Raw genomic sequence first — 11233 nt, 5'->3', positions numbered from 1 at the left:
AACTGATCAGGAAGCCATGGCTTGCATAGGCGGTGGCAGCAAGCACCTCAGAATACGCACCTGTCTCCTCCATGACATGGAATAAGCTTCTCCCTGTGGACTGCCGCCATTAGCCAAGGCATCTTTTCAATTCCTAATCTGGGGCATCCCTCTCCTCCTTCACAGATGGAAGCTGTCGTCCCTGGAGCCAACGCACTCTGGATTTCCCATCCCACTGCACTTTTCCATATCAAGTATTCCGCAGTGATTTCTACCAGTTCTCATCAATTTTATTTAGGACTCAAATTAACACTGACCAAGCATTTCAGTACACCCCTTATTTTCACTTTTCCAAAGTTGCATTTCGCTGCACATCCACACATTTGCTCGCTACACATCAGTATGTTTTTTATTCCATTCATTCAGATGCTCCAAAATGTCAATCCACTAAACCATTTCTCAAAGCCCATAATCATCCTTCACAAGAACTAAAAGGTAAATTTATCCACACAGCTTTTTCTCTTCAAGGTTTAGCTCATCAGTTTTTGACCAAACATGTCCTCTGACAGTCAGTGTGCGTCAGCACTACACAAAGCAGAGGTCTGCTCCTGTTTCTTCACGTGAAGAGGGAACACGGGCCAGGCCCCTGGGATTGCGTCAGCTTCCCTATCGCTGGGCAAGATCAGACCTGCAGGCCCCCTCCAGCCAGGAGCACCTCACTGTGGATAAAACGGCCTTCTCTGGTGAAGCTGAGCAGCCAGGTAACACACCTGTGCATCCAGCAATCTGCAACAGAAGGCTTTGTTAGGTGGCGTGGTCCACATGACAATGTGTTCACTGACCTTGCTTCCTTGGTGCCAAGCATAGCGATGACGAACTTCACAGGTTGGTAAAATGAGTGACTGCAAAAGCGTGAGGAATTCTGTCTGTAGCAATGAATCACACGACATTGTACCTAACTCCTCAAACACAATCTGATGATATAATGGTCATAAAAAAACCCTCTTTAGGGCCGGCCCGGTGGCGCACTGCTACAGTGCGCCGCTTGGGAAGCGCGGTGGCGCTCCCGCCAAGGGTTCGGATCCCACATACAGACCTGCCGCTCACTGGCTGAATGAGGTGCGGGAGCAACACCGAGGGTTGCGATCCCGTAGCCGGTCCCGGTCCGGTACGGGCGCGACACTGAGGGTTGCGATCCGTTGCCGGTCACGAAAAAAGACAAAAAAAAAAACAAAAAAAAAAACCCTCTTTACATCAGATTATTTTTTAAAGTCAGACACCTTTCTGCCTAACATAGATGTTGTGGGGTGAGGTGCCTGTGTGGTTTACTCAGCACTCCTGCTTCCTTTGATAACTTCTCCATGCAAACAAGACATTTAGGCCAAGGAAGAAAACTATCGAGAATGCAAATGAATCCAAATTTGAGATAATCGCTATCTTGCCTAACTAGTGTCAGAAAAATGTTTTTGACCACTGTTAGTCTTGTAAGTTTGACGACATTGTGGATTTAGTAAAAATGTGAGAAATATATATAAAACTAAATCTATTCCGGACAGTGGAAAAATTGAGACAATCTGAATAGGGTCTGTAGTTAACAACACTGCACCAATGTTAACTTTTTTGCTTTGATATTAACATTAGCGGACTCTGTACCATCTCCACAACTCTTCTGCAAATCAAAAATTACTTCAAAATGAAAAGGTATGAAAACTCAACTATTAAATATAAAGTACTTAAGGAGACTAAAGGCTTCATGGCTTTAGGAAATGCATAAGAGAAATTTAAAGTCTGTCTGAAGTCCTCAGAATGTTTTAAAACAAACTGCACTGAAAAACTGAAAAAACTAAGCATGCAGCTTACAAAAAGAATAAAATGAAATATTAATTTTAGTTCGATAATTAAAACTCTGAAAAATTCATAAAATGCAAATGACTTACTCATAAATTATTTTTTAAAATTGATTTTCTGAAGCTCTAAAGGTATCTAGTCTGCTTTAACAAATTCACTTAGTTTTAACGAGCTGGTTTAAATTAGGTTCAACTTTTTGTTTTTAAAATAAACATTTAAGTGTTTCTAAAAAAAACACAAATAATTCATTATGCAATGCCACCAAATTTTGGCTAATATTTAACATCAAAGGCTAATAAATAATCAAGAAGAAACAATAGAGAAAACTAAAATAAATTATGTTCTATTTGGGAACATCCAGTATCAGATAATAAGGGCAATGCTAAGCATAAAAAACAAAGATAATAATCACACATACCCTCTAGGTTAGTAGGAAGGTTAGAAAAAAGAAGATGTTAAATTTAAAGAAACCAAGTATTTTGAATGCTCTCACAAAGCAAAGAACTTCACTCATGATGTAGAGATCATGACTTAAGTAGCAACTGGCCTCCCCAGGAAGGCCCAGGTGGGGACCCCTCAGGGCAGTCACAAAGAACGTGCTGGATTTACCAGAAAAATAACCTCCCAGTTCAGGAAGTTTGCACAGGGAGCCCTCTACACAGTGCTGACATTTCACTTCATTTCTTCCCAAAAGGCTATGTTTTTAAAAGGCCTTCGCCATCCCAGTGATAAAGCATCAGTCAGCATGGCGGTGGGGGGCCTTCTGTACTGGATTTTGTGGCAGGCCCCGGGGAAGCCCCTGGAGGTCCCTCTGGCTGAAAAGACCAGACTTGGATGCCTGGAGTCAATGCAACGAGACCACGTTTAATGAACAGCAAGGTTGGCAGTACCAGCAAAAGCAGTGCAAAGGCTGCAGTGGTCTGTGGGGAGTGAGCGGTCACACCCCTCCCAGCACCTCTTCCCTTGAGAGAGACTCATGCTGTCCCCCTGGGAGCCTCTCAACAATCCTGTGAGGACAGCAGGGCAGGACGACTGGCCCCATTTCACAGTTGGGGAAACTGGGTTCCAGATGAGTTTATCAGCTTGCCCAAAGACACACAGTGTTCTTGGTCCTTCCTTCTGCACCACTGTGGCCCCTGCTCAGAGGTGAAATGAGCAGATGTGCGAGAGAGGATGAACCCCCCAGAACAAGTAAGCAACAGTATGGAGATGGGTGGTGGCGTGGCGCCTGGGGACAGCAGGGGTGCTGGCTGGAGCCAAGTGGGGACCGGGCTGGGGCCGACCCTAGCACCTGTGTCTGTGGCCCAGGCCTCCACAGACACAGCACAGACAAACGGGTCTCTGCTTCTCCCCTCTTCCCTCCGTGGTGCCCAGACACTCAAGACCAGCTGAGGGATGTCACAGGGTGGGGGCCGCTCCCTGCAGTGCTCAACGGCAAGCCTTTCCTTGGCAGCTACTGTGTGCCAGGCTGCTGCCAGGCTCAGGCAGGGCAGGGAGCTGTAAGGGAATAGGCTGCAGCACACAGAACGCCATGACATGTGGCCAGCGAAAGCACCATGAGAAGGACACAGAGTCGAGGAGGTGCTATGTGGGCAGGGACCCAGGGAGGGTGTAGTGCCTGCCCCAGGAGCCCGGGTGTGCAGGGCTGGACTGAGACAAGCATGGCACACTGAGGGGTCTGGACGTGACCCTGGGCCCCAGGCTGGAGAGAAGAATGGCTGAGAAGCCCCTGTGGGTCCAGGCTTCTCCAGGCACACCCCTGGAAATGGAACTGGTTTGGGGGTTGGTCACAGAGGGCCGCTCCTGGGGCCACCTCTTCAGGTGTGGCCATGTGGCAAGGCCTGGCAGAAGCTTCAGGCTCTGCAGAAACACAAGGACATGCGACGTCCCCTCCAGCCCCATCCCACTGGCCTTAGGCCCTCCCTGGGGGTCAGCATAAATCCTGCTCTCTCCCACCCTGCAGTGGAGCTTCAGAGTGGACCAAGCGAGCTCACTGTTGGCAAGGTGGCCACCGGAGGCCTGTGGGAGCAGGGAACTGGGTCAGCAGCAGGTCAGATGCTCCTGGGCGGGGAGTGGGGTGCTGGGGAGCAGTCCCAGGGGCGGCAGTCTCTTCTCAGTCTCCACACACGAACAGTGGCTAGTCACCAGCCAGGCGTGCAGGGACCTTCTCGGGAGGACAAGATGCCATGCAGCACCAGCAGGGGGCACCACAGACCCATGCTTCGTAATAACTTCGTATAGCATACATTATACGAAGTTATACGATGGCTAGTGCTATTTAGGAACTGAATTAATGTGAACCTAAATAGCCACACATAGCTAGTGGCCACTGTGTTGATGGAATAGTTCTAAATTCTCTCCTAGCTCTGATGTTGATGGTCCTTTGATTGGGTCACATCTTATTTATTTATTTATTATTTATTTATTTATTTATTTTTTCCTTTTTGTCTTTTTTCGTGTCCGGCAATGGATCGCAACCCCCCCCATCAGGGGCTAAGTCTCCCAGGAGGCAGCCCAGGGGCTGTAAGATGTAGCCCCCCATAGCTCCCACCCCTATGCCTGAGGACACAGGACACCTCCAGGGAAAGCGCCAGGGCCCTGGGTGGGGAGGAAGGAGCCTTCTATGGCTGCACCAGGCAGTGCTGGGCAGGGCTGGGAGGGAACTGCATTAGCTCAGGTTCTGACTCAGAAGCAGGTGGGCTCAGGGGCTGGGCCTGACTCCAGGAGACACAGCAGTCAGTCCAAGCAGGGCCAGGCTTGGACAGGGGAGGCCGAGGTGCCCCTATCCGTCCCACACACCAGCTGCACCCCACCCCTGCCCGCCATGTTGGGGAGGTCTCATTCACTCCCAGCTCCCTGAGGCAGTGGCCAGCCTCCGCCCCACCACCCATGGCAGTGGCTCAGTCACCGTCCACGCAGGTGGTCACTGGGTGTCGGGGTCTTGGAAGCCCCAGGCCTCAATGGCAGCAATGCGGAAGTTCTCGGAGCAGAGTGGCTGGTTATTGAAGGTGTCGCAGTGGCCCGTGCGGCCCCGGTTCAGATCCCCATCAATGTAGAGCGCCTGGCCTCCACCTCCCCCTGCAGGATGTGCAAATCAGCAGCTGCCCCTGCACCCCAACACCCTGGGCATCCCCTCCTGCTGCTCCACTGGAAGCCACAGGTCTCAGCTGTCCTTCCCCTGCCAGAGGCCTCTATGACCACAGTCTGACCTTCAACTCTCCAAAGCCCCCAGGCCTGGCCCTTGCTTCCCAGCCCATTCCTTCCGCCCCTCATGCCAGGGTCTCCTCTGCCCTCGCAGGACCCACCAATGATGAGGCAGTCACTGCCTCCAGCCATGAACATGGACTCAGTCTTGGAGGGCAGGTTGAAGTGACGGGCAGCTAGGAACGGTGAGAGGCGGTCAGGGGGTTCTGAGGAGACCGAGTGGCTGAACAGGGAAGGGGTGATGGTGGCCTCCGAGGACATGAAGGATGTCGGCTTGTTCAGCTCCGGGTGCTTGATGACCACCCATTCGTAGCGCTGCACCTCGGGCTGCAGCTGAGGGTGAAAGGTCATACGAGGAGCTGACCCATGCAGCCCACTGGCCCCTTCTGCCCCCCAGGCCATGGCCTATTTTCACCCCAAAAATCTTCCTCCAGAGCCTGCTGGGGGTGAGGCCCCAGCAACACAGGCAGGTAAGACCTGCCTGCTCTCATGGGCTCATGGTCTAATAGTGAAACCCAGAAGTAAGTGAGGAGATGACCCTGCAGGGTAACCGCCAAGACCAGAACAAAACAGGGAGCCACTTGTTGACTCCTGAGCCCCACCAAGGAGCACTGGTGCCAGTCGAGGAGGACTATAGCTGCTGGGCCCACATCGGGCTGCACTCAGCCCCACTCACCCTGAACACGAAGCATTCTCCAGTCCCAAAGAAGCCCAGTTTGCCTCCAAACTTATTCCTCTCACTCCAATCTGTTGACAGGTAAGCTCCACACACCTGGGGAGGAAGGCCTATGATGAGGCTGCGCCTTCCAAATCCCAGGAGCATCCCCTTGCTCAGACCTGCTGAGGGCTGTGTCATGGGCATGGATGGGGGTACAGCGTGTCACAGTGCCCACCACTTGTGGGCAGGAGCAGAGTTAGGGAGGGCAGAGTGAGGGGTGGGTGCACCCCTTTCCCGCCAGGGCTTGGGCGGCAATGAAGGTGGGTAGGTGATTGCTTCCAGGATATTTCCATGGCCCTCGAGCATGGGAACGAGCTCCACATGCAGGCCATACCCGCACTGATTCTGGCATCACCCAGGGAGCCAAAGACTCCCCAGAGCTCATGAAAGGCGGGACCCTGGCTCCCTCAGGTCTCTCCTCACCTCCTTCTGCGTGGTCTTGATGAGCAGGAGGGTGGGCTCGTGTCCTTCACACTGGAAGTAAAACCTAGGGGCAGAGAGAGCACATGTGCAAGCCCCAACGGCAGCAGCTGCCTGAACATCCTCCCCTGCCGCCTCTCACCAGCCTCGCAGATCCTCAACCCAGGCCATGTGGTGGTGGAGAGGCCTGGGAATGGGCTTTCTTCCCAGAGACCAGACACAGTGGCCGAGACCCAGACCACGCCCTCACCCAAGCACTTTTCTTCCCTGGCCCTCCTCAGCTGTCCTGGAACCCTGGTACGTCTCAGGAGAGAAGCCTTGCACCAGACAGCCCCCAACAGGCTGGTGAGTGCCAGATGTTACAGGGAAGCCAAAACCAGAGGAACAAGTCCCCACTGTCAGAGAGCTCAGCATGTCCTAGGAGCTTGCCGTGGGGAGCCGGGCCACATGGGAAGCCCGAGGCTGCCAACGTGGCACCCAGAGCTTGGCTGGTGTCCCTGGCAGGGGTGGGGGTGGGTAGGTGAAGCAGCTCTAGCTATGCCAGAACGCTTGCGGGGCTGCAGATAGTGCCCAGGAGGGGGCTGAGCCAGCTCCGCCTGCATCACTGCTGCTGGGTCACCAGCTATCTGAGGCTCAAGGGAGCTGCGCCTGGCGGAGCTGCGTCAGGAAGCAGGGTGCCCTGGGGGGCCCCCTGCCAGGATGTAGGGGATGGCTGGTCAGGAGCCATCTGGCTGGGGCCAGCACAGATACAACCCCATGTGGGGCCAGGCTGTGTGGCTACGTGGTAGAGGGAAGGGAGTAAGCGAAGCCAGGCCTTGTCGCCCCCATAGGTTTCCCCTGACAATTCTGGAAGCTCCTGAGGTGGGAAGTCTGTCTTTTGAAAGTCTTCGCGATGCCTACACGGGGCCCCCTGCTGTGGCATGCACAGCAAAGACCCCCAGAGTCTGGGTGGCCTGAGAATGACAGAAGCCCAGAAAAGGGGCTCCTGATTTGGGCCCCACAAGAAGAGGCAGGGCCTTGCCAGGGGCCCAGGTTCCAAGGCCCATATCCAGCCATGACTGTGACCTCCTGGAAGTGGCGAGCAGGACACAAACTCCAGAGCTCCCCCAGCCCCTCCAGCACCATGCAGCCTCCCGCAGCACTACCTGGTCAGGCTGTACCCGTGCTGTCCCGAGGAGAAGAGCAGGAGGGGCTGACAGAGGGCAAACCGCTCAGGGACCCAGGACCAGATGTCTCTCATCTCCTTCACACTGACAATCTCTGAGCAGAAGTTCTCAGCGTGGACAGCCAAGTGCACAAACTGCCTGGGGAGAGCAGGGAGAGGTCAGAGTCTTTGGGGACCAGGGCCCTGACCACTCCCCATCCTGAGGTGTGCCCCAAAGCCTCTCTTTGGAACTAAGCCTGGAGGGAACTTCTCACCTATCCAGCCAGGTTTAGATCCTGGTTCTAGACACTGACAGAAGGAACAGGGTGGAGCTATCCCCAGGAGCCACGCCTCCCACACCATTAGAGAGGAGAGAGCACTCAGCCTTGGGGGCACAAAAGCAGCTTTTCTCTAAAATATTAGGACAGAAATCAAGTCAGCTCTGGCAAGACAGGGCTTCAGGGCCAGCCAAGCACAGGCAGACAGACAGACAGATGTCAGTGAGGCACAGGCAGCACTGCTGAAGCCAGGCCATGAGAGCCAGCAGACTCTGGGAAGCAGCAAGCAGCCGGCCACAGACAGCCAGGCAGAAAGACAGGTGCCAGGCGTGAGACATGGTTTCAGACCTACCTTTTAGAAAGCGAAACACTGAAAAACAGGAGGAAGCAACGGACATGGAGAAGAAAAATAAAACAGACAAGGAAAGGTTAGTAGTAAGGAGGAATCCCCAGTTGTGCTTTCCTTGGCCCAGGAGACAGAGGACTCCGTACCAACAGGCCACGCCTAGGACACAATCACAGCCTAGGGACACCACAACCCTTCCCAGCCCTGCTCCCCAGGGGCTGCACTCAGAGCAGGAAGGCTGTTTCCGGCAGCTATGACCAAAACCAGCCCTGGAGCCTGGAGCTAGAGGAAGGCGCAGGGGCTACTCTGCAGTGCCCTGGGAGGCGAGCCTGGCCCTGCCGGGCCTTCTGACCCATGCTTGGTGTCTAGCTTCCATCTCAGCTGTGGGTCTCAGTCCCTGAGGATGGAACCTGATGACTCTGGCCCATGGCTATAACCAGGAAGGCCTTTCCTGCTTTCCAGTGTCTTTCTACTTTTTTTTTTTTTTTTTTTGGGCAGCTGGCCAGTACAAGGATCTGAATTCTTGACCCAAACACTGCGCTCTAACCAACTGAGCTATCCGGCCAGCCTCTAGTGTCTTTCTACCCACACATGGACAGTGGATGTCTAGACAGATGGCCAGAGGCAGACCAAGAGGCTGACAACCCCCCAGGATGCATGCCCCCAGAGGTGCCCACTTTTACGCGGGCCACACACTGCTTACCAGGGCCCCTGCCTGCCTACCTCTTCTGCTTGACAGTGATGCCCTTCTGCTGCAGAGCTTTCTCGTTGGCCATCTGCAGGAGCTGGATCTCCTTGCGGGAGAAGAGGCGGATGGCGAATGCTTTCTCTAGCAGCTTCTCAGGGGACACCGTCTTGGCGATGTCCTTGACAAACATGCGGATGTCCTGCCTCACATTGTCTGACTCAAGGGGCTGCCCTGCCCTCACCTTGTGGAAGAACTTGAGGATTGCCAGAGCCACACGGTATAACACCTTGTAACCTTCCACCAGGAAGACATCGAAGACGCGGGCGAAGTAGTTGAGGGGAAGTTCCCCAAACAGCCAGCGCTGCCAGTCTGAGTACACCTGCAGGACATCCTCTGACACAGCCACCATCAGCTTGTGGGCTGCCTGGCAGTACTTGTTGACCAGGTCCCCGAAGGTCATGCAGGAAGACTCAAAGGCCAGGAAGCTCTGGTCGATCAGCTTCTTGCTGGGGTCATTGCAGGCCAGGATGCGGCAGGCCTTCTCAAAGCACTCAGCCTCATCAATGCTGTAGTGCAGCAGCAGGGCCACCACAGCCGGCAGGGCAGGGCAGAAGGAGATGTCGGGGAACTGGTTGGCAATGCACAGGAGGACCTTGCGCACGGCGCCCTCGCCCCGGGCGTTCAGGCAGTAGCTGGGCACCTGCGTGCTGTCCACGAACTCGGGCAAGGGCAGGCTGCCGCCGCTGTGCTTGCCCACAACCTTGCCCACGATGTCACTATACACGCTGGCATCGGGTGTGACAGTGCGGCAGGGGATGTCCCGGATCAGGCGTTGGTACACCTTTCCCCGCAGGGTGTAGCTACGAGCCCAGTGGCCCTGGCGGGCCAGCTGCTTCAACTCCTGCAGCTCCATGCAGCTCAGCTCCTTTGGCCCTAAGTCCTGGATAGCAGCGTCCATCTTCTCTCTGTCTACAAAGCAGTTGTATCCCGGGGAGTCCATCGTGCCCCGTATGCCCAGGAGGAGGGCCCCAGGCTGCTAGGAGGGGAGCAAAGAGCAGCTAAATCCTGCAGCCTCCTCTCCACTGGTTTGCTGCTAACCTGTCTATCATCCCACACCCTGTAGGGTTAAAAAAACATGTTTAGTACATGTGTTTGATGGTTCACATTTTAAAGGACAACATTTTTATTTTAATCTTTCTATTAAGTATTAGAGAAGGGCTTCTGTTTAAGATAAGCTGACTGTTCTAAGAAGTCATTATGAACTCTGGAGATGATGAAGTTCCTGTAATGGCCACACAGGTTCTGAGTAACGAGAGGTGAGAGACAGAAATTCCCAAAGGGCTTCAAGAGCCTGGGCCTGCTGAAGACTCTCTGCTGGGCAGGGCAGGGGTCCACCCCAGGCTCCCAAACGCCACCCTGCAGCCTAGGGACCTTCTGACAAGGAGCCGCCAGTCAAGAAGGTCCCATTGATCAAATTCGTGGCTGCAGCCCTTTAACCAGCTGTGTTTCATGAGGAAAACACATGCCTACTCTGTCCCATTGTGCCTGGATTGAAATTCTGAAGCTAGCTCTTAACTTTCTAACATTGCCAGCTTGAAAGTGAAGTTTCAGGGCCGGCCCGGTGGCGCACTGGAGAGTGCGCCACTTGGGAGCATGGTGGCGCTCCCGCTGAGGGTTCGGATCCCATGTGGAGACCGGTTCCCGCTCACTGGCTGAGCGCAGTGCGGGCGCAACACCGAGGGTTGCGATCCCGTTACCGGTCAGTAAAAAAGACAAAAAGGAAAAAAAAAAAGAAAGTGAAGTTTCAGGCAGGAAACTCCAGAGGAGCGGCACTGGTGGGGAGCAGATGTGGTTAAAGAGGGAGAGTTGAGAAATAAACAGAGGTGTCGCAGCTTCAACATTAGACACTCCGGGGTCCAAAGGAGCCGGAAGTATTGGGATTTGTTGTTGTCTCTCCATGACGGGCAACTTTTGAGACGCAAGCAGGCATAAAAAAATGGGTAAGATGTGCTGCAACCCTGGGTAACAGGCTGCTGCACACAGGTTGCAAGACGTAAGTCTGCTGCTTTGGATATGCAATTTCACATCTGCCTTTGCTAAAGGCTACTGCCCTGGGCACAAAAGTGCAATATTCACCCACGCATCAGACTAACCTTTCCAGCTGGAGAGGTTCAAATGTCCAGAGACAAACCAGTGTCAGCTTCAGTGAGTTCTGGTAATTGATCAGACCATTCCAGTTTCTCTTACATCTAGAACATTCATCTAAAAATAGAAAAATCAAATACTACTTTAAAAAACTGAGTGAAAAGTAAGGAATTATAATGTAAAACCTACATGTGTGAGACAGTGTCTTGAGAAAACACCTTGAGGGGGCTGGCAGGTTAGCTCAGTTGGTTACAGCACGATACTGATAATACCAAAGTCCAGGGTTTAGATCCCCATAACAGCCAGCCACCAAAATAAAGAAGAGAAAGCATCTTGGTACTGTGCTTTATTCTGGATGGTAAAATAAACATGTCGTAATTTACCATTTTAGCCATTTTTAAGTGCACAATTGAGTGACATTAAGTACATTCGCACTACTGTACAACCATCCCCACCATTGCTA

The 11233-nt window shown here is 53.3% G+C and overlaps 1 protein-coding gene across 5 annotated transcripts; it reads right to left on the bottom strand.

Annotated features, from left to right (window-relative positions):
• Window positions 1-247: 247 nt before the first annotated feature.
• On the bottom strand, window positions 248-10904 carry TBC1D24 (TBC1 domain family, member 24). Of its 5 annotated transcripts, none has more exons than XR_550066.1 (10): window positions 10779-10904; window positions 8661-9742; window positions 7944-7961; window positions 7315-7473; window positions 6173-6236; window positions 5708-5803; window positions 5133-5364; window positions 4736-4905; window positions 3822-3991; window positions 690-765 (listed from the first exon to the last, which is right to left on the bottom strand). XR_550066.1 is itself a non-coding variant. In XM_008566266.1 (9 exons), exons 2-8 carry the CDS (start codon window positions 9623-9625, stop codon window positions 4751-4753), a joined length of 1689 nt encoding a protein of 562 aa, XP_008564488.1. In that variant the 5' UTR covers window positions 9626-9742; window positions 10779-10904; the 3' UTR covers window positions 678-765; window positions 4736-4750. The 5 variants fall into 5 exon arrangements, 2 of the variants coding, with proteins under 2 accessions (XP_008564490.1, XP_008564488.1); XR_550067.1 differs by lacking the exon at window positions 690-765 and adding an exon at window positions 2145-3687; XM_008566266.1 differs by lacking the exon at window positions 3822-3991 and having other exon boundaries at window positions 678-765.
• Window positions 10905-11233: the final 329 nt, after the last annotated feature.

Source organism: Galeopterus variegatus, unplaced genomic scaffold, assembly GCF_000696425.1.
Source record: "Galeopterus variegatus unplaced genomic scaffold, G_variegatus-3.0.2 Scaffold233, whole genome shotgun sequence".
In the NCBI taxonomy this organism is placed as follows: domain Eukaryota; kingdom Metazoa; phylum Chordata; class Mammalia; order Dermoptera; family Cynocephalidae; genus Galeopterus; species Galeopterus variegatus.
Note: the sequence above shows the minus strand (reverse complement) of the source record. Positions and strands in the feature narration are given on the sequence as shown.